The following is a 21594-nucleotide window of genomic DNA, read 5'->3' as shown; positions in this document are numbered from 1 at the left end:
GCTGTTTCCCCTCCTCACTATGTGGAAGGAAGAGAAAAACATCCACCAGGAGGTGGAAACCTAACTGAGTCACTCTGGCCCATGCGTGTCATGGTGGCGGGAGGCTCAGGGCAGGTGCCCAGCAGACTTCATTCATCAGACCATCCGGCCCTATGGTCTTCCCGACTCTTGCCTCCAGCTGTCATCACAGCCATCTGCCTGCCAAACAGCCTCCTCAGGGTGCCCAGGGATCCAGCCAGCGACTGGGGAGGGTGTCCGGCTAGTCACCTCTCTCTTGGGAACTTAAAGTCTGTATTCTTCCTCCAAGAACATCAGCTGGATGCCCCGGGATATATTTAAAAGGGGAAATCACATTTCATCTCTGGTATTTAACATGTGGGTGACTTTTTCTTTTCCCCGTTCCTTTCTTTAAATGTTCTTTAATATCTGTTTCTCTTTAGGCAGACCAGCTTTTAAATCCCCCACTTCCCAGTGACCACTTTGGAGAATTTTGTTGTGTTTCTCCTGGTGCCTGAGATGGCAGGCAATACCAGAAAAGGTCTCTCAATATCCAAATGGGGTTTTCTCAGCCATCAAAGAATCTTGTAAGGAAAGCTTTTTCCCCCACCGGGGCAAACAGTTTCTTTTTAATAAAGTGCATAAGACATTACAAGGAACTTCCTCATTGGATCTGGTCTTGGAATTTTGAATTGATAGTACAGGTGGGAAATGAGTTTTATGAGCTGTTTCCCTCATTTGCAAAAAAAAAAAAAAAGGCTTTGACTTTTAGAAACATACAGGTCAGAATGGAGAAGGGAAAATTGGGATTTATGTTTTTTCATTTTCTTCACATTCGTTTAAAACTCAGCATTCCCCTTCCCTGGCTTGTCCCTCACCACACCTGTTTACCTCATTCTTTTTGTCCCTCAGAAAATCTTTGATTAGCAACATGTGAGTGAACCAGGGAGAGGACCTACCTGTGGCCAGGTACTCCAGGTGATTTTGTCAGCCAATAGGGTGGGAGCGTCCTCTGCCCTTTCCTCCCTCCCTGGCCCCACCTCCCCAGACAATGCCCTCCCTTGGAGTCTCCAGACCCAGGTCTTCTCAGAGCTTATTAACAGGTCTCTAAAAATCCGACTGGCTCCTGTTACAGTTGCAGGTCCCTTCTGGGGAGCTCTGGCGTTCCTATTTTAGAGACCTGCTAGATTTCAGCACCTTTCTCTGCTAGACTTCTCACTCACCTCTCTCCATGACACACTGCAGGATCTCCACGCCTTCCTGCTTTGTCCCTGGGGAACAATCCAGAGGAAAGCCACCAAGCCTTTGACTTTTAGAAAGATCGGGAGGTAGAATGGGAGTCCCTGGGGGAAAATGCCTGAAAATCAGAATAATCAGAATATCGGTCCCTGCTAGCTCAGCATCCTAGTGTTAATGAAAAAGTCAATCATCTATTTTTTATTAGAGTTATGAGAGTTATTGTCCTCCTGGTCCAGTATTCCTTGCATGTTTATATTGTCAAAACTTTTTATGACGAAGAAGTTGAAATATGGATACTGTTTTGACAAGCCCTGTGGTTAACTCACCTTCACCAAGATGCCAAATCAGATCCACTTACCATATTTACATTCTTCCCAGGTTCTCCTCCCATATTATTTTAAAGCAAATTCCAGACCACAAAGTCATTTTACCTATGATGATTATTTTTGATTGACATATTTGACACCTGCCACTAATTTATCCCCTATATTGTTATTTTCTCTTTACCATTTGGCCTATCGACTATCATTGTAAGAAAGGCTTATTTTGGGCTTATGTCATTATACTGGCTTATTCTCTCTTACTCTGGTATCTTAATATTTTCTCGGGACCTTGGTAGGAAGCCCTGTGGTTGGAGTAGCATATTTATACCAGCATATGGAAGCTGACCTGTAGAATTTTCAGTGTTTTCACATTTTCCCTACGTCTTTATTATTGTTAGTAGCTCTTCAAAATTAGCATTCTTTATCGATGTGTGATTATCACTTCAGGTATGTCATATTCTAGATTGCTGTCCTTTAAAAAAACATTTTTCTGGAGAAAATAATGAAGTTAACGTCAGAGTTTTCAAATGCTTTTATTAATCATTTATTTATGTTCATGGAGTGAAACTGGGCCAATTATACCCAAATACCCCCTTGTTGTTGTTGTTGTTTTCTTTTTTGAGTATTAGTTGCTCAGTTATGCATTAAATCTAGAACCTGATTTCATTATCCTGTTTGAATCAAGGGTGAGGCACTCAGGCAAATTCTGGTCAACCGTTACTATGGAAACATCAGACCTTCAGGAAGAAGAGAGAGCCTGACCAGCTTTGGAAATGGCCCACTGTCACCAGGAGGACCCAGCAAGCCTGGGGGAGGAGGTAGGCTGCATACCGTGCTGATGAGTAGCTGCATGTGTATTTTCTTAGCAACGTGTTTGGTCTGTGATCTGCTGTCAAACTGAGGTCTAAACCTGTTTGCCTGAAAAATAGCCCTGCCTCGCAATTAGGTATTGATGAAGGCTTTGTCCCTCTTTCCCAAGTGATAGCCCTCTTGGTGATGTTTGAACGACTCAAGGAACTAGATTTTATTGTACATTTCCCTGTGACCATTAGGACTCATGTTTTCCCATAAAATGAGGAGGATGTTGGCAGCCAGGAGGGTGAAAAGTGCCATGTATTATGTACTTACTGAGTGCCAGGGGCTTTCCCAAGCGCTCTGTATCCTTCGTCTCATTTTGTCTTTCAAGTTGCCCATCATGTGAGGGGTACTGTCTTTATGTCACTTCAGCAGAGGAAATGGAAGCTCATGTGGGCTCATTTGTAATTTGAACCTGGCATATATAGTTCCAATGCGCATGCCATGTGCACCCCCAAACTCCTGTGGGAGTTGACAAGATAACTAAGGGTTCCTATTCAATAGGGCTTAAGATCAGATCTTTGAAGATGTTCCAAATCAGCGTAAGCACAATCAAAGTGAAAATTTTTAAAAACATTGACTCCATGCTGGGTCCTACATAGTTTTGAGATTGGGGTGATCTGGGAGCTCAGTGCCCAGAGCACCAATGAGAATTATCTGATTGCCTGGTGATTTTAAGTCAGCTTCAGATGCTTGGTGGGTCCCAAGCAAAGCACAGAGATACTTAGTGCTTCCGGTTGAATATATTTATCCTAGCAGCTCCTAGGGAGGGAGTGGGGATTCCTTACCAGCTGGAACCTCAAGTGTATCTGCTCAGTTCCTGGAGCTGTGTGCACTTTGGGAACAGTGGGGTTCTCTTGGCACATCCCTTAGCTCAGCTCTTCAAACCTTAAAATCCCATGTCGTTCTCATGCACAAGTTCCTTGGGCAACATCTGAAAGTGTTTTCCCTTTACCTTTCATAGTAGGGTCCTTTGACAATAGGTGAGGCCATTGGGAGGCATCATGGGGGAATGCCAGGAGACATATTCAGCTGTAAGAAGCTGTAGCAGAGAAGACAGTGCAAGCCGTTTCCACCTTGTACTCACTGTGGACTTGAGGTCACAGCCAAGGGCAAGCAGTGCAAAGGAAGGGCATTTTACTTGACCTTGGCAGGGAAGGGCTGATGGACAGTTTTCTGTTTCCTGATTCCGATCAGCCCCTTTATCCATGTGCACTATCATTTGTGGCATTGCCCATGGTCATACAAGGCATGTTCTTAAATACTTCGCAACCATGCAGAATCCTTTCCAATGAACGGCACAGGTTCATTTTCTTAGATGTATCCATTTGGTCTGAAGCTATATGAAAACAGAGCTTCCAAGTTGCCCATTATGTGACAGGGACGGTCTTTCTCCCACTCTCCCTGTCCCCAGTGCTTGGCTCCATGCCAAGCCCTGCATCAATGTTGAATGAATGGACCAGATGAGTCTGGGGCTATGGTGGGTTTGGAGAAAGAAGGCTGTAGTGATCATTACAGTCATGCTTCCTTAGGAGTGTTTCACAGTCAGTATGGTTCATCTCTCAAACCAGTTCTTGATAATTCTGCCCCAAGTGATTGTATTTTAATGTACTAGTCCTGGCTAGAGGACTTTGAAGGAAATGTCATTTTTCCTTTATCTTATTTACCTGAGTTCAGCACCATCTCTGCCACTTACTGGAAGCTGGGCATCCTTGAGCACCCCACTTCTTCTCTCTGTGTTAGTAAGCAGCACTTCCTTCGGGGGGTGTTGAGAGGGTAAGGAGAGCTCGTTCAGGGAAAATATGAGTGTCTGATGTGTCCGTCAGCGTGAGCATGCAGAAGTGTTCATTCACTACCCTGTCTCGTTTGGTGAGAGCAATGTTCTGTCTTCTCAGGGGGAGGTTCGGGATCCAGCTCCATGAGCAGGGGTGAGATGAGCCTGGCCGAGGTTCAGTGTCACCTTGACAAGGAGGGAGCCTCCAATCTGGTCATCGACCTCATTATGAACGCGTCCAGTGACCGGGTGTTCCATGAAAGCATCCTCCTGGCCATCGCCCTTCTGGAAGGAGGCAACACCACCATCCAGGTAAGAAGGCAGCTGCTGGGACATGTCTGCCGAGCGGGAGGAGCATCTTCTGGGGCCTCATGCCTGGGAGGGGCCAGGCCTTGTATGAGGGACCGCCCACATCCACATTGATACCTCGCTGCGAATGTTTCGTCATTTCACTTATCGTTCTAAAACATGAGTTTCATTTGAGAACTGAGAAAACACTGAGGGTATACAAACAAATCTGACCCAGGTTTGTTGAATGAACCGTTAAATGAATTTTATTTATAGTTTTCATCCAACAATGGGGATGAGTTCATCACCAGATGACCCTAAGAGTGTTTGGGCTCTGTGTACTATATAGAAGATTTAAATTTTAGCCAAGTGCCTGTAATCCCAGCAGATCAGGAGGCTGAGGCAGGAGAATTGCAAGTTGGAAGTCAGCATCTGCAAGTTAGCAAGGCCATAAGCAACTTAGTGAGACCCTATCTCAAAATAAAACAAAAAGGGCTGGACTGTGACTCAGTGGTTAAACACTGCACTGGTTCAATCCCTAGTTAACTAAATCTTCTTTTTCTTTCTTTCTTTTTTTTTTTTTTAATATCTGTAGACACTGCAGTTGCTGCTTAGTATAGATTTCTCTACCTTTTCACTAAAGTTAAATAAAACTATTTTAAACTAATAGGAACAAATAGGGAAGAACCAGAATAGTCAAATATGAGTAGATGAGTTTTTATTAACGGGGTGTGATATTTATTAAAAATTAATGTTTAAAGCTAGAACCTTGGTAGAAGTCATTCAAGAGACAATTTAATGAATTTTAATAACATGTAAATAATACAACTTTTAAGAAAAATATGGCTTTTTTTTTTTTTTTTTTTTGAGAAATGGGAGTCCCTTGTGTTGCCCAGGCTGGCCCTGAACTCCTGGGCTCCAGTGATCCTCCTGCCTCAGCCTCCAGAGTGGCTATGTGTGCCCCACCTCCATGCTGAGCTAGAAATGTCATTTAAGATGGTTCCCTTAAATACTTTTAATATCCTCTTCTGCATGCATCCTTTGTTGGCTCTCTGAACAAGGGTTCACTGGATTCACTGGATGTGTGTGTGTGTGTGTACGTGTACGTGTATGTGTATATTTGACCAGAGGTATTGTGAGCCTTGAATTGAAATCCAGGGTCTGGGTCACTAGAATCTTGGTTCTTTGTGCAAATCAGAAAAGGGCGTTTCCTCCAGGGGATAGAAGGACCCCAGGCCAGGGCACTGGCACGGCGGGTGCGGCACAGGTGAGCTTTCAGCCTGGCTCACTCTTTAGCCGTGCATAGCTGGCTGTGGTGGCCCTACCTCCTGGCCCTCTGGCCTCCACTTGCCCCCATAAGCACTTCAGGATCGGTTATTATGCACCATGCAGGCTTGAGATTAGTGATAATGACAGTCACCTGTGCCAACAACAGAGCCTGAAGCTTGTCTTGAGTTGTCCTGTGGACACATAACACATTGGGATTGCCGCTCGATTCTGCCACTAAGAATGGCCAGTTCCTCTGTCCTCCTGGTCTTTGAGGTGTCACCCCCCCTAAACCTCGTGGTGTTGGTTCACGTGTTGGAGTGCTGAAAAGTAGCTTGTCTGTGAACTCCATGGTTTTCTGTGCCCAGAGCAGCTGCACTGAGCATCCATTGAGTGTTTCCTGTGTCGGTGTCTCTCTACTGGGGGGTGCAGGGCAGTGGGGTTTCTAGGCCCTGGAGCCAGTTGGTCTATGAGAATTTTCTTTAGAGCAAGTGTAAAAAAATGAGGGCAATGTGGGTTTTTCATAGGCCAGCTTGTTGACGGAATGCCAGATCATTTTATTCTGAAGTTACCTCTCTGCAATGTTCATTTTTCACTCCGGGATCTTTACATGGATGAAATACTATTGATAGTGGGTGATGATTTTTCCCCCCATATTGGGCTAAATAAGAAATCCTAGGTCATTTCCTCCCTTCCCCACTTTCTAAAAATGCTAATTTGAGAAATTCCAGAGTTCCAGAAGCTATCTCAAGAACTGGAACAGTAAGGATGTGAGAGTGCATATAGACACAGGAGACTGTGGCTGGCACATTATGCAGCGTGAGCCACAGAGTAGGATCGATAGTGTGCATCTAAGAGGTACCAGCAACACCCGGGTGAGGAATCCGTGGGTCTTCAAGACAGAAAGTGGGATTGGAGCTTGCAGCCCAGGGAGATTTGGTCACACTCCGTGAAAGACAAGGCCCAGAGAAACCAGGGGACGATGTGCAGGAGAGGGGAAGGGCTGAGGGATGGAGGCTGGAGGTGTGTGCCCTACCCTGAAGCCTCCATGGGCCTCGGAGCTGTACCTCAGGAATCCAGCAGCACAGCACAGGTCAGCTCAGGGACCCAGGGTCGAGAAAGAGACAGACAGTAATTGCAAACTTAATTTGCCAAGTGGCAGGTGTGTGGGATCAACAGGTGTAGAGATCTGATGAGCACTGTGAGGACTCTGGGTAATGAAGTCACACCGGGTGTGGACTTCGTTCTGAATGAGAAGACTTTAACTGCTGTTGTCACACACACACACACACACACACACACACACAGCTGCGATGAATGGTTAATTTGCTTCCCTATAGCAACCTCTTACTGTCTGCGTGCATTTCATAATAGCATGTTGTAGATCTTAAGTATACACAATAAAATTTATCTATTGAAATTACTTAGTAAGTTAGGGGAGAGGTAATAAGAGCCTGAACTCCAGATGAATCTCAGGCCACAGCTCAGGAGAGGGCATTCTCTAGGAGGGACATGAGGGAGCTCCTCGGGTGCTGGAAACACAACCTATGTGTTTGAGTGGCGGTTGCACCAGCGCACCTGGGTTGACGTATGGCGTGTACATTTGAAGTTGGCGTGCTTCGCTGCACCTAGTGATACTTCAGAAAACTGTGGTGGAGGAATAGAGAACCTGGGCCTTCTTGGGACCAATGGGGGAGGGAGGAGGGACAGGGACACTATGATATTTCCTCCTGAGGTCCAGCCTGGGCACCAGTGGATGTTGACTGAAGTGGCACCTGATGGGAGGCAGGCAGTGGAGTCAGAGGTCCCAGGGTCTCTGGAGGCTGCCCATCCTGGGGATGGGTAGGTGCCTGAGACGCCATGGATGAAGGATTCATGGGGCTGAGGGGCTGCCAGGGCTGGGGCTGGCTGGGGAGATGAAGTCTGGGATTCCGGTGAGAAGCTGTGTTTTCCACAGTGCACCCCTGACGGCAATGGCAAGGCACACAGAAGCTGGTTTTCCTTCGAGTTCTTTATCTTGTACAGTGATTATGAATATTAGTTCATGTTTTCACACATTCATGACTCACTTGCTTGGGATCCAGATGAAACCCCGCAATGGAGCGGCAGGAGTTGAGCCTCTTGGAAAGTGGAGCTGCCGTCTCTCTAGGGAACCGGTGCTCAGGAGTGGGGGGCCTGGGGTGGTGGTCCGCAGGCCCCCGGCCAGGATGGGAGGGCGTGGCTCTGCCCCCACTGTGACTTCTGGGGGCCCCGTTCTGACAGAGTGCCTCGTAGAAAAATTTCTTTCAGCCTGGAGTTGACTCTGTGAGCTCCCCTTGGCCCCAGGCTTCTCTTTCTCTGAGAAATTAATGTGGAACTAGGGTTGTGTCTGGGGCCAGTTGAGGACAGGAACCCTGAAGCCCCAGGGAGGGTGATTCACAGTTTCATCTTGCTGGAGCAAAGCTGGTTCAAAGTAGTAAATGAGCAGCTGGGAGGCCAGTCTGGCTTTGGCTCAGCCTGCAGCGGTGGCTGTTAATGATTGCTGAAGTGCTGTCATCCATTAAGGGCAGGGCTGCTCCAGCTGAACTCCGTGCACATTATCACTTCCTGTTCTGCATGATGTGATGACGTGCGCAGCCCCAGGAAGGGAAACTGGCCTCTGGTCTGGTGGGCTCCCAGTGTTCCCAGTGACAGGTGGCAGAAAGGGCAATCACCAGGAGGCAGGCAGGCAGGATTAGCTCTTGCCTGTCCAAGCGTCATCTGCAAAAGGTGCATATGTCTAGCAAGAACTCCTCCCAGGACCTGGTTTCCCATGGGCAGGAGAAAAAGAGACCAGCTTTCAGATTCAGTTTTGTGTGAGGTTAGGCAATTTATCCCTGGGCTTCGGTTCCCATGTCTTTCGAGTATGAGGAATGCGTGGACTTCTGGGTCCTTTGCATGCTTTGAGTCAGGACACTATTCAGCAATCATCAAAATTTCCCCAGGGAGTCTTAGAACCTAGGAGTGAAGCACAGCTGAATCCTTCCTTGGCTTGTGGAAATAATTATTTAAAAAGTGACAATTCAGCAAGTCAACCACAGTATAGCCATGTGGCAAAATACTATCCAGCAATTAAAAAGGAGCACATTGTTGATAAATGCAGTAATTTGGATGTATCTAAGCAGTATTAGTAGGCTGAGTGAAAGAAGTCATCACAGAAGGTGACACACAGTGGTTCTAAGAGTCTAGTGAAAAAAGAACAGAACAACACTCACCAGGGTTTGGGGTAAGAGGAGAATTTAGCTATAAAGGAATATCACCAAAAAGTATCTGGCGAGAGAGAACTTGCTGTGTGTCTGCCTTTTGATGGGGCGAGGGGGAGCACATAAATCTACACAGGTATGAGAATTGATATAATCAAAAAACAAAAAGTCAATTATTACCATATGATAGTTTTAGAAATTAAGAAAAGTAAAAGTTTTCTGGGTGTAGTGGCACACACCTGTAATCCCAGCGGCTCAGGAGGCTGAGGCAGGAGGATTGGGGGTTCAAAGCCAGCCTCAGCAGTTTAGCAAGGCTGTAAGCAATCTAGTGAGACCTTGTCTCAAAAAGGGCTGGGGATGTGGTTGAATGGCTAGGGGTTCAGTCCCTGGTACCAAAAAAAGTAAAAATTTGAGGATGTAATTATAACCAACATTCATTAAGTGCTTATAAAGAAGTAAGAATTAAATGCAGCTGCGTTGGATAGAGCATCTCATTTGATCCTTACAGTCTCCCTCAGAGGTAGAAGCCATGATGATCCCTTTTTATAGATGAGGAAAGTAAAACTCAAAATAATTAAGGAATTTGCCGGCAATTGATATGAGCAGGAAGAAGCGGAGCTAAGATTTGAACCAAGGCTCTTGACATCCCAATCTCCTCCATCACTCTGTGGCTTCATTCTTCAGCATGATCTGAGCAAGAGTGGCAGGTGCCCTACAAAGGAGGATGGTGTGGCTCCTCCCATCCATGGGGGATGAAGTCCGAGTTGGAGAGTTCAGTAGAGAAGATCAATAGGACTAGTGGCCAGCTTCATTCTGTTGGTGGTTTACCATTTAGGAAGCCCTTGTATTCAAGGCAGCTCATTTGAGTGCCCCTGGGCCACTGTGAGATGTGCTGGGCATGCAGCGTCCTTGTGGTTGAGAAGTTCAAGGAGGCTTTGACTTAGAGCTACCGACTAGATAAGACCCCACCCCAAGGGTCTTAAGCCTCTTTCCTCCCCACCCACCATGTCCATTTTTGTTATCTGAGAAACCACCTCAAAACTTAAGTCATGACAGTGTGATTCTTGTGCTCAGGCTCAGCTGGGCGGTTCTTAGGCTCCGTGTGGCTGGGCCAGGGTTGCCAGGGCTCTATCCAGCTGGAAAGCCGGGGGAGCACTTGGTGCTGTGACTTGATTCTTGGTGTGCTTTGGGCTTCCTAGAGCATGGTAGTCTGGTTCTGAGAGCAGAGCTTCAAGAAACAGGAAGTGGAAGCGCTCAGTCATTTTAAAGCCTGGGTTTGGAATTCCTAGAATGTCACTTCTGCCTCACGCATGATGTGGATCAAAGCTGGTGGTGAGGCGAGTCCTGTTTCAAGGGTGGGGAAGCACACTTGGGCCTCAGGTTGTGAGGAGGACATGCAGAGCAGGAGGGAGGCAATTGGGTCTCCTTGTCACCCTGTGGGAAAGGGGGCTGATTTCGACTGAGGGAGCACCCATCACGGGTCCCTCAAGCCCCCTAGCATGGTGCTGCAGCTCCAGAGTAGGGGGAGATACCATCATCAGGGGAACTGAGGAGTTCGGTTTTCCTTGGGAGTTCATTTCCTCCTTTGCAAAAGTGTTGACTCATCGTCCCCTTTTGGAAGGTGTGTGAAAAATTCAGTCCTGTCTTAAGGGTAAGGTCCTTGGGACACAGCTCTTTAGATATTGTGAATCTCATTGCCCAGAACCTGAAGGATTCAGTTTGTGGGAAACCAAAAATAATGATGAAGCAGGGCTTGCTCAGCCTCCCTGCAGTCCACTCGCTTCTTCTGAAACCCAGTCATCTCTGCCCTCACCACCCAAAGCCCTGGGATGCCTGGAGGGCAAATGTAGGTGGTTTCCCAGTCTGGCAGAATGGGTCCCTAGGGACAGTGCCTCCAAGGCTTCCAGCATCTTCTCTGCCTGCCCCTGCTTCTCTAATGGAGGGAACATCTGAGGATGGATCTCACCTCTAGACCTCCTACCTGGTGCCGTCCAAGTGGCTCAGGTGTCACACTGAGCCCTCTGCTTGGAGGAGACCTTGGTTTCTCCGGAAACAGGGACACAGTTATCAAGCCGTGGGATGAAGCTCATCTCCCAGCATGCTTCCTGATTCTTTGTCCCCACTGTGATGCCACCCCCTTCCTGCCAACCCCCAGAAGAAATATTTCCTTTCTGCTTGATGTTTTGTAGCAAGTGGGAAACTATAAAATAAGCATTTGCTTATGAATTAATTTCTGGCACACACAGGGCTCCGCAAGCCTCACAGCACTTTATATCCGTCCTTCGAGTCCCTGCCAATTTCTCTGTTCCTTCCTCCTAAGATGTTCCCACCAGCACCCAGAGGAAGTTCCCCTTGCTTCCTCTTGCCTGCAGGAGGACAGGGCTGTCCTTACCTGGAACCCAGAGGAGGAGAGTCTGTGGTTGCACATGTGTGGGTTTTTTTTATTTTTCTTTTTCAAAGCAAATACAGATGTTGTAAGACGTGTGAGCCAGCCCCGCTGTGGAGGACTTCAGAGCCGACTGAGGGAGTACATATTTTTTAAATTTTTTTCTTGGACGACTCGCTTCCGGTTTACAGAAGCTCAGTGAATTTTATGTATCGAGTGGCTGCCCACAGCTCTTTCTCTGCCAAGGTCTAAGCTCCAGACACACCCCAACAGAGTTTTCCTTTCTGCACGTAGGCAACCAGAGATGGAAAATGTGAGAGGCTCTCCTTCAGGAAGCTGGCCTGCAAATTGGGTCCTGGGAGAGGGATCCCTGGTTCTCCGGGGCCTTCCCCCAATCACTCTTTTGCTTTCTGAGACTGACTTAAGAAATCAGCCCAAGAGTCGGTATTAGAGATGACATCTCGCACCCCGTCCAAGAGCTACGTCTCTGGAGCCCAGCGTGGGAGGGACGTGGGTTGGGCTGCCCCTGACCCCACAGAGCAGGGAGATGAGGGTGGAGAGGGTGGTTTGATTTGCCTCTATGGCAGCGGAAGGCCAGCTTGGGAGGAGATTGGCCTTGGTTGGACAGGGCGGTCACCCTGAGGAGGAGGAAAAGATTGGTGTGTGAGCGAGTTACGTAAATGGGTGTTGTTTTTGGCAGGGAAGTCAGAGATGAGTCAGTGTGAGTGGTGTTTTCTAACCTCAGGTTTTATCCATGTGGGAAAGGAGTTGGCCAGCAGGGGAGTCAGCAGCTCTCTTCCCAGCATGCGGGGGTTAGGGAGCTGCTGGCAATGAGGAGGGAGGGAGGAAGGCAGCTGGCCGTCTCCTGCAGACTCCCCTGGAGGCTGAGCCCCTGCGCGGAAGCCAGGAGGGGTCTGCCCCAGGATGGGTGTGGGGGCCCCACTTGGGGTGCTGGCCCTCCTTTGAGAAATGGTGGCCTGAAGCTTGGGAGTCTGGGGAGAGGACCTCGGCCTCCCAGGCAGGGCCCTCGCCAGCCTGCCCTGCTCTGTCCTGCCAGCCTCGGATGACCCTGGCTGTTCCCAGTACCCCTTTGGAACTCTTTATCCTCTAAAATGAGGGTTAGAAAGACCTGGTCCTCCCATCACAGGGTGATTGAGAAGAGTAATGAAAGAACTTAGGGGTCAACTGAATGGCTCAGGGGACCCTGCAGAGTGGCTGCTGCTGGTCTAAGTTCCATGGAGTGGGAAGGCCAAGTCCCTGCCTCTGCCCCCAGTTCTACCCCAGGCCTCTGGGCAGAATCCTTGACCTCTCCCTGTCTGGTTCTTGGAGAGCAGGCTGGTGGCAGCGCCTACCTCAGGGAGCTAGTGGACAAGTGATCTTGGAGAGGACTTCCCATGTGCCGACTCCTGCAGCACACCCAAGATCCATGGTGCTTATTTTTTTATTGATAAGTGACATTTTGTTATTCAGAGGCAGTCTTCATTTTATGACATTTGTTTTCTGTCAAAAAATCCTACTTCTGGACGGTGTGTTGGCACATGCCTGTAATCCCAGCAGCTCTGGAGGTTGAGGCAGGAGGATCCTGAGTTCAAAGTCAGCCTTAGCAACTTAGTGAGATCTCTAAATAAAATATAACAAAGGGCAGGGGATGTGGATGAGTGGTTAAGTGCCCCTAGGTTCAGTCCCTGGTACAAAAAAAAATTCTACTTCTGGTTTTTGTTTTGTGTTGTGAAGTGGCTTATCATTAGTGAGCCTGCAGGATGCTGTCTTTCCTGTTGTTTGTACACTCATTTTCCCTAACTCCCTCCCGTTGTCTGTATATTTTAAATGAGTTTGGAGACCCAGAGGGTTGGGAAACTTGGTTGCCTTCAGTACAAGTGGCTTAGACCTGCGTTCCTTCCGGATGAAGCAGAAGGCAGGAGGACAGTGCCCTGGCTTCTCTGTGGTGCCCAGGGCTCCCTGGCCCCGTACCTTCCCTCTGTCCCTCTGGTGTTTTGGACATAAGCACTTTACCATCTTCTCCATCCCCAGGAAACCAGAGGGTCCTTGAACAAGTTCTTTAGGATTATCAGTCTAATTCAGGTCTCGAGATGGAAGCTCCAAATTCCAAAAGTAGTTACCGTTCTTGGGCACTGAGCCGCTCAGCCCAGCCCTGGTTGTCGTGAATGTTGACTCTTGAAGTGTCAGCACACACTCAGTGACGCCTGAACCTACTGACGAGTTCACCCTTTTTGCATTCATAGAGCAACTAAAAACCTGATATTATTCTCTTCCTTCATGAGTGGCAAGCCAACCACATGAACAGGAGGGGACCTCGATGTACATCTTCCCTGAGGACTGCAGTTGTTTGGGAGGAGGAGATCTTTGGAAGCAGAATTCTAATCTTCCTGCCTTCCTGGGAAACCTATAATCAGGAAGGAGTTTCTAAGGGGAGATGTCTTCAAAAGAGCCCTCTTGTTTTCTGTGGTCTCCAAAATTTGAATAAGCAGCAGGGAGGAAAAAAAAAAAAAAACTATCCGCAGTAAACTAAGCTACTAAGCTGGCGTTTCATTTTATGTGCCTGGGTCCACACTGGGTCTAGGTTGCTCGCCATTTTTTCTTTTTCTTCTTCTTCTTCTTTTTTTTTTTTTTTTTAAAGACCACTCAAGTAGCTTTATGGGTGGTGTCCCACATACAATATCTTTATTTTGTCTTATTCATTTTTTATGTGGTGCCGAGCATCAAACCCAGTGCCTCACATGTGCGAGGCAAGCGCTCTACCACTGAGCCCCAGCCCTCTCTTTCTTGTCCTGCAGGTACAGCAAGAGTTCTGTGCCCCTCCTAACTTTCTCTAATGACTTCTGAGTAGGGGACACCTCTTAGGAACTGCCAAGCTGACCCCACTATGTCCTCTCTGTGACATGTCCAGGGATGGGCAGCGGTGGCCCCAGGGCCAGATCCAGCCGGTGACTGAGTTGTATGAAGCTTTATTGGAACACAGCAAGGGCTGGGCCTTGAGGATTATCTGCAGCTGCATTTGTGCCTCAAGGACAGAGTTAGGCAGTTGTGACAGCAACCGTGTGGCTGACGACACCTAAGAGATTTGCCATTTAGTCCTTCAGCTCCTGGGTTTGCTCAATTTATTACCTCCATATTAAGCTGCTTAAGGGAAAGAACTTTCACCCCTCTGGTCTGTGGTCTTCCTCACCCCGGGGATGGCGATGACAGGTTTTAGGTAAATATTCTTTAGAAGAGCCATGTCCTTAGTCCCAAGATATTTTGGTCATTTAGCTAAGTGGGAATTAAGGGAAAGAGAAATCTCTTCTTTTTCTTTCCTTTTTTTTTTTTTTGAGGGAATGGGGTGGGTCAGATGGGGTTCATTTTCAGAGGACTGTGTCCTCCTAAGGCTGGTCCTCCCTTTCCCTTCACGGTGCCCCGCCCCTGCTTGCCGCCTTTCGACAGGGATTGGGAGGCAGGCAAGGCGGTCATCCTCCAGAATCATCCTACACACAGCTTGAGTGGAGATACCTGAGATTCCAGGCTTGTGATATTCGAGCCCTCCCCACTGTCCTACCCAATGCATCTCATTTTAAGGTTAGTCACTTCCTGTTGGCCTCACATTCTATTTCTGAGCCTCCACACAGGTTTTCTCGGTGGTTAACACCAGGCTCCCCCAGGCAAATACCCTTAAAATATCTGAAACGTGGGAATCTCACCTGCAGCCCTTTTGGCTTTTCTCTGCATACTTCCTTCGTGATATCATTTGCTCCCAAGCCTTCCAGATAACATTCATGCCAGCAGTTCCCAAAGATCTAGCTCCTGGCCCCACTTCTCTGCCACTTTCTCGATTTCTGTTCCAGTCCCTGTTGAGTGTCTCCACCTGTGAATTTAAAGTTGGCCTGACCCCAGTGTACCTTCTTCTCAGCTCATTGCCACTCCTGATGCCATGTCTCTGTCAGTGGGCCCCAGTCATCCCAGCTAGCTACCTCTCTCTCTAGGAACCAATTTTGTGCCCATTCTGCCTTCCGGTGGTGTGACAGCCAGCACCCGGTTAGAGCATTCAGTGACCATCAGCACTGTGAAGTAAATATCATGCCTGAAGTACCCCAGGTGGGGATGGAAGAAGCAGGATTAGGAACAAGACCCTGTGGCTTCTGAGCCTGTCCTCTACACCACCTTGCATACCCCCCAACTGCCAGCAGGACCATCTGAGTCCTGGGGCTGATGGCCCTTCACCTGGGGACTGAAACAGACTCCCTCAGCTCCACTGCCTCTGGGTGTTTCTCTCTGATCAATGTTTTCAGTGAGCCCCCCAGGGACACCTGACCACCTCATTCCCTGTCTCAGTAGCTTCCCTAGTGGATGGAATGCATTGCCACCTTGGTGAAATCATGGCATCCTGCAGGATCTGGCACTGCCTGGGATCCTGCACTTAATCCCCCCACTTGGTCCTTCCACTGTGCCTGCCTCCTTTCCATCCCAGGCCTGGCCATGCACTGGGGTGCCTCTCTGCATCCCAGTGAGACATGCCTGCTTCCCCTTTGCCTGGCAGGCTCCCCAAGTCCTGGTTGAAATGTCTCCTTCCCTAAAACTTCCTCCTGACCCCCTGAGGCAGAGGTAATGGTCTCCACCTCTGGACAGTGCTTTTTTTGTTATTTATTTATTTATTTTTTAACTATAGCAGTGACAGCTTCTCCACTCCGGGTTGATGGTCCAACCACACCAAGGAAAGTCCAAGTCTGTCTTCACCTCCAAGTGCCCTGGAGATGTCTCCACAAGTGGTGGCTGAAGGGTGCTCAGCCTGCGTGTGACTGATCAGTGTGCACATTCCTATCCTGTCGCTTCTTCTGGGAACCCAGTGAGATCATATGCAGAAAGCTTGGCTCAGCTTGGTGCTTGACACATAGTCATTGCTTGTGAATAACAGCTCTGGTTACTTTTGGGTTGTGTATCTTCCCTCTCCCACTTACTTACCCAAGACTGTAATTCCTTCCAGAATTATTCCCCATCTGACTTCCCAACACATGGGCTTTGGTGGGTGCTCCCTTGCTGCAGTCTGGCTGGGCACAAAATCACAAGCCACTCAAGCAGGAACAAACTTTATTTTTGAAACTGCCGCCAATGCCCCTTATGCTCCCGGCAAGATTGCCGACCGACCCACTCGGCGTTCTCCCGGACCCCAACAGGAAGTCCCTCCTCCGGAATTCCCTCCTACCGCACTTCCCCAACCAATGGGAACTCTCCAGGAGTCCTGTAGCAGGCCGAGGTGGACAGCAGGAGTCCAATATCCATATGAATGCAGATCTTAACATAACCATATCATCTCAATGGCTTGCTGGCTTCACCTTTCAACCAAAAATGCCATGCATCATATTACTTGGCTGTGGCTCTTAGCACTCCCTGAAGGAGGAGAGGTCAGTCTGACCCTGTGAGGTCAGTGCTACTTTAGCTCTCCTTATCCATCCTGAATGTCAACATGAAGATGTGTCTTAATGCTTGTTACCATTTTGACAGGGGACTTCTTCAGGAGTGGGAGAGAAGTAAGTTAATGTGAGCCCAGGGGAAATAAATACATAATGTCAATTTGGAGAAATACCCTTGCAAGGTCAGAGACACCTCTCTGGGCTCATTTCCTCTTCTTCTTAATCATAATTATAGATCCTAATGATGGGTCCCAGAATCTGTGGAGCCAGGCTAAGAAGTGTTTTCTACCTGAGCTCACGTCCTCTTCTAGGTGGCCTGTTGAGGTTGGCGCTGATCTGACCCATTTTTGCTAATGAGGATACAGGACCTGAGAGGTGACGCTGTTAGCTCAGAATTCCGAGCTAGCCAGTAGCTGCCTCAGGGGTGTTTCCTTCTGAAGCCTGAGGTCTGACCCCTGCTTCCCTATTTTTAAAGACGCCACCATTTCTGATGTGGCTTCTTCAAGGACCTTGCTCCTCTTCACCTGGCAAAGTGGCGTTTGAGGCTTCCTGACTGTGTTCCCCTGGGTGGTGAGCCCTCTGTGGAGGACGCCCTCTCCTCCTGATACATCAGAAGACAGTTCTGACGGCCCATGTGTTGACTTTGTTTATAAACTTGGCTGTGAATGAGAGGAGGAAACCGAAATGCTTTTTCTTTCAGACCAGGTGTCTCTCGTTTGCCACCTAAAAATTATACATGCCGTGCTCGCTGCTTCCCCTCCTGCGAGTTCCGGGTTCTGGGTCTATGAAAGTTAATGAGAAGACTCTCCTGCGTAACTTTCGCTCCATGGAGATTAAGGGCAGCTCATTTAATGAGGGCTCTTGTGAAAAGTTAGATTATATTACCAACGAGTTTTGTTTTTTATTTGCATCTAAAGAAGCATATGTTCATTGGCATAATGTGAGGCTTATCAGATCTCAGCGTTTGCCCGTTTTGCTCAGCGATGCTAAATGTACCAGATTCTCCCCAAATCTGAGCCTTTGCTGGTTGAGGAATATTCACGTTGGGGGAAGGCAAAGGAAGGACGTACTTCTTGTCTCTATCTTGTGCCCATAACTTTTGTGGTGCTGGTATGTGCTTTATTTGAGCTACATGGGATGGTCCCAGTTACAGGGGAGGAAACTGAGTCTCAGAAGAGCTTGTGTCTTATCCACGATCACCCAGTTGCAGAGCAGGGATTTGAACACAGGTCTGTCTGGACTGCCTCTCATGCTACACAAGCTTTCATTTGCATGGGTCCCTTGTGAGGACACCAGCCTGTGGTCTGTAGTCACTGTGGTGCCCTGTTGCTGGGGAGCAGTGTCTCTTGTCGTTGAGGGTTTGTGTGGGTTAATAGATCTTCGAGGCAAGTCGGTGCTGCCCAGTTACCCAGTGAGTTTTAAAGGTAGTCGTGAACCTACACAAGGGAAGCAGCTTTCTTTGGTCAGAGGTGAACTTGTCCCTCAGAAAGGCTCTTGATCCATTAGTTCTTGGTTTTCTGGAATCCGTCGTGGACACAGAGGGGTGCACTGCAGATGGCTGCTCAGGCGGCTCTTCTCTTCCCAGCGAGTGGATGCATGTGTCAGTTGTGTGCCTGTGTCATATTTACAAGAGGAAGTATCCCATTTAATTTTATTTTCACACCAAAAGCCCAAGTGTTAAGAGAACATGGTGTTTTAACACTCCCTCGGTTATCAGTTGCAGAGCGGAGGTTGTATATTGTCACATACAGTTTTCGGAGTACATTTCTACATTTGTTACCTGGCAACATTGCTCTGTCGGCACATGAAGACGTAGTGGTTCTTGCCAGATCCTTACTCTTCAGCCTGGAGAAGGGAGAACATGTGCTCTCTGCGGGATGCAGAATAGGGGAAGGCACAGGGGCTCAGGCGAGATGGGCTGAGGTGCTTCAGTGACCTCAGACCATGGTTTGGGCAGCTAGTATGGCCTCCTGTCCTGTCTGGCAACACCTCCCTTGAATTCTGTGTCTGGTTCCTCACACTATAACAGAGGGTTTGTAATTAGGTAACACTGGATACGTTCTGCTGATTTTTTTTTTTTTTTTTTTTTTTGCGGTGCTAGGGATTAAACCCAGGACCTCACACGTTAGGCAAGCTCTCTGCCACTGAGCGGCAGCCCTTTTTTGCTAATTCTTTATCTCCTTCAACTAAAAACAAAAACAAACCCTAGCTCTGGTCATTGTATGAATCATCTAGACACCTAATACTATAATGGCAGCTCCCTGATGTGCTGATTGCTTGCCTCTGATACCCAGTTCCCCGCCTGAGAGCGTGCACTGTTGTGTTTTTTGGCCACCCACTAGTTCTGATGGGAAAGTACATCCCACAGTAGGAATGACAGCCACACTATGGCTTGCTAAGGTCACAGTCTGAGCTGATTAGAGTCCTGCAGGATCTTTTGGTTCACAGATAGATTTGAATGCTAAAGGGGGCTTCCACATACTTGGGGGTGAGGGGTCAGCATAGCTCCCCGTCCCATTTGGCCTCGGCCTACCTGCCTAACCCTTAAAGACAGCTGCCTCTGAAATCCTTTGGTGACAGCTTTGAACGTCTTCCCAGTTGGAGACACACATCCGAGGACTCACAGAAAGCCAACTGAGACCAAGGGCAGCAAATTCTGCAGCACCTGCAAAGTGTCTTAAGGAATGCGCATGAGGGAAGCGTTCCCATGGTAACCGATTCTGAAGCAGTCTGGTGGCATCAACAGGTTAGATAAGGAGTCCATCCTGGGGCTCCTCAGCCTATCTGATGAGCGCAGGCTCCTCTGAAACCACCCGGGGGAGGACACAGAGGGAGCTAGACAGGCCTGGAGGGTCTGGCCAGGTTGGACGGACCTGGGGGCCCTTGGTCTGAGCGTTGAGTGCAGCTGTCTTCTGTTTCAGCATCTTGGGGAGCAGACACGTTCAGTCCCCTGGACTCTTACCTGTCCTGCCTATTAAAGAGGAAAAGACAACTATTTCTGTCGGGCGTATTTAGAAACCCTCAGCTCTGAAGAGCTGGATCTCGGCCTCCTTTAGAAAAACCCCAGTGCCGTTTTTTATGGTTTTCTTGGACCCAGGGTGCTAAGTTGGTATTCATTTATTTTCATAAGGAGATGTTCTAAGAGGTGGCCCCAAGATTCCTTACCTTTTTACTTATTTTTTTTTTAAGGATACCTAGTGGATTTTTTTTTTTTTTTAATCCGAGGAGGACTCGGCCCTGAGGGTTTCTAACTTGGGCACCCACCCTGAGCTCCTCTAAGCTGGCCATGAGCATCCTGCTGTTGGAACTCTAAGAGGATTCCTCAGTGGCTCACAGTCCTCAAGCAGCAGGCCACGGCAAACTGGAAAGGAAAACCGGGTCATGCTGCATGTTTTCGGTGAGCACAGGAATCAACAAAGAGATGTTATATAACTTCTATTTATATCCTCCTTGCTCACTATCTGCAGGCAGACAAGAGTGGCTGCACAGGGATTTAATGAGCTCTATGGGTTTGCTCACCTTCCTGAGCTGGTACGAACCAGCTTGTTCTCAAATGCGTCAGTAAAGAATCCGGCTGTGGGTGGGCGGCCAGGGTAGGTGGACTGAGTTGTTGCCATGGTATTTTTTAATTCCCCTGTCTCTCAAAAGTCTCACTTCCCCCTTCCCTGACTCCTTCCTCCCCCCTCCCTTCCTTTTCTTCTCTTTCCTTTCTTTCTTTTTAATCCATAAGCTTCCTTGTTTCTTGGACCTACTCATGATTTCTTGGAGCTGCCTCCGGAAACAGAATATTTTTCCCTTTCCCTCCCAAGAGCTCCCCAGTTGTGGAGCTCCAGGACATCACAAGAGTTTGGGGTTTTCTTTTTCCCCCCTGTAAAGTATATTTTTCCCACCATCCCTTATTTCTTCTTCCTTGATTCTTTAAGGTCACTCACTCCATTAGAGGGGCCTGTCCTGGCCATCTTCCCTCTCTCCCATGCTGGATTGCTCTGGAACCAGGTGGATTCCGCGGCTCATTCCACCGTGCTTATGCCCCGGAGGAGGAGAGCTGCTGTGTTTCAGTGTGTCCTTCTCTGTGCTCTCGCCTCAGGCAGAGTGACCTCTCCGGTCTCCTCCCGCATAAAATAGAACCACATGAAAACAAGAGAGTGGGTTTGATAATTCCTGGAGTTTGGGCAACTGTTACCTGAAGGTTGTGAGTTGAAATTACTCAATCCATATTTAAAGGAAAAAAAAAGTAGTGGGTGGGCTAGGGGTGTAGCTCAGTGGTAACACACACTTAGCATGTGCAAGGCCTGAATTTGATCCTGAGCACTGCAAAAAAATAAAAAAGAAGAAGAAAGAATGAAGACAATGACTATTCCATCAGATCCTCTTCAGGAAAGCCAAACGCACCGTCCTATTGAACTTGCAAAACTGTGGCTGCTGGGGATCAGAGAGCCTTCTGAGGAGGCTTCATATTGGCCCACCAGAATAGATTCTGTAATGGAAGATCCTTACAAAAGAACAAGTAGTTCCATGATGACAGACTTAAAGAAAGAAAACTTAAAAAAATCTGCAAAGCCAAACCCACCCCTGCCTTGCTTAAGAGTTTTGCAATCCTCAGCAGTAGCCTGTTGGAATAATCAAAGGCAGGTTGACTTCCCCTTATTAACTTGTACTACAGACATCTGCATAAAATAGCCCCAGATTCCAGACCTCGTAGGTAATTTTTTGCCTTGCTCTGAGTAACTGGAGGGACTTTCCCTTTGGACTTCTTCCAGCAACAGCAGGGTTAAATTTATGGTTGCAACTTTTAATTCATTTAATTTTTTAATTTATTTTGAAGGGCTGGGATGGAACTCCG

The 21594-nt window shown here is 48.0% G+C and overlaps 1 protein-coding gene across 13 annotated transcripts in view; it reads left to right on the top strand.

Moving 5' to 3' along the window:
- The window catches only part of Itpr1 (inositol 1,4,5-trisphosphate receptor type 1), a 391805-nt gene that overhangs the window by 202494 nt on the left and 167717 nt on the right, over window positions 1-21594 (top strand). For all 13 annotated transcript variants that reach the window (XM_058572993.1, XM_058572995.1, XM_058572999.1 and 10 more), the window contains 2 exons: window positions 2245-2377; window positions 4310-4500. In XM_058572993.1, the coding sequence (XP_058428976.1) occupies window positions 2245-2377; window positions 4310-4500 (324 nt within the window). The remainder of the gene's footprint in view (window positions 1-2244; window positions 2378-4309; window positions 4501-21594) is intronic.

This window comes from Marmota monax, unplaced genomic scaffold (assembly GCF_021218885.2).
Source record: "Marmota monax isolate L192 unplaced genomic scaffold, Marmota_monax_Labrador192_F-V1.1 WCK01_AAM20220418_F8-fsc00028, whole genome shotgun sequence".
Taxonomy (NCBI): domain Eukaryota; kingdom Metazoa; phylum Chordata; class Mammalia; order Rodentia; family Sciuridae; genus Marmota; species Marmota monax.
Note: the sequence above shows the minus strand (reverse complement) of the source record. Positions and strands in the feature narration are given on the sequence as shown.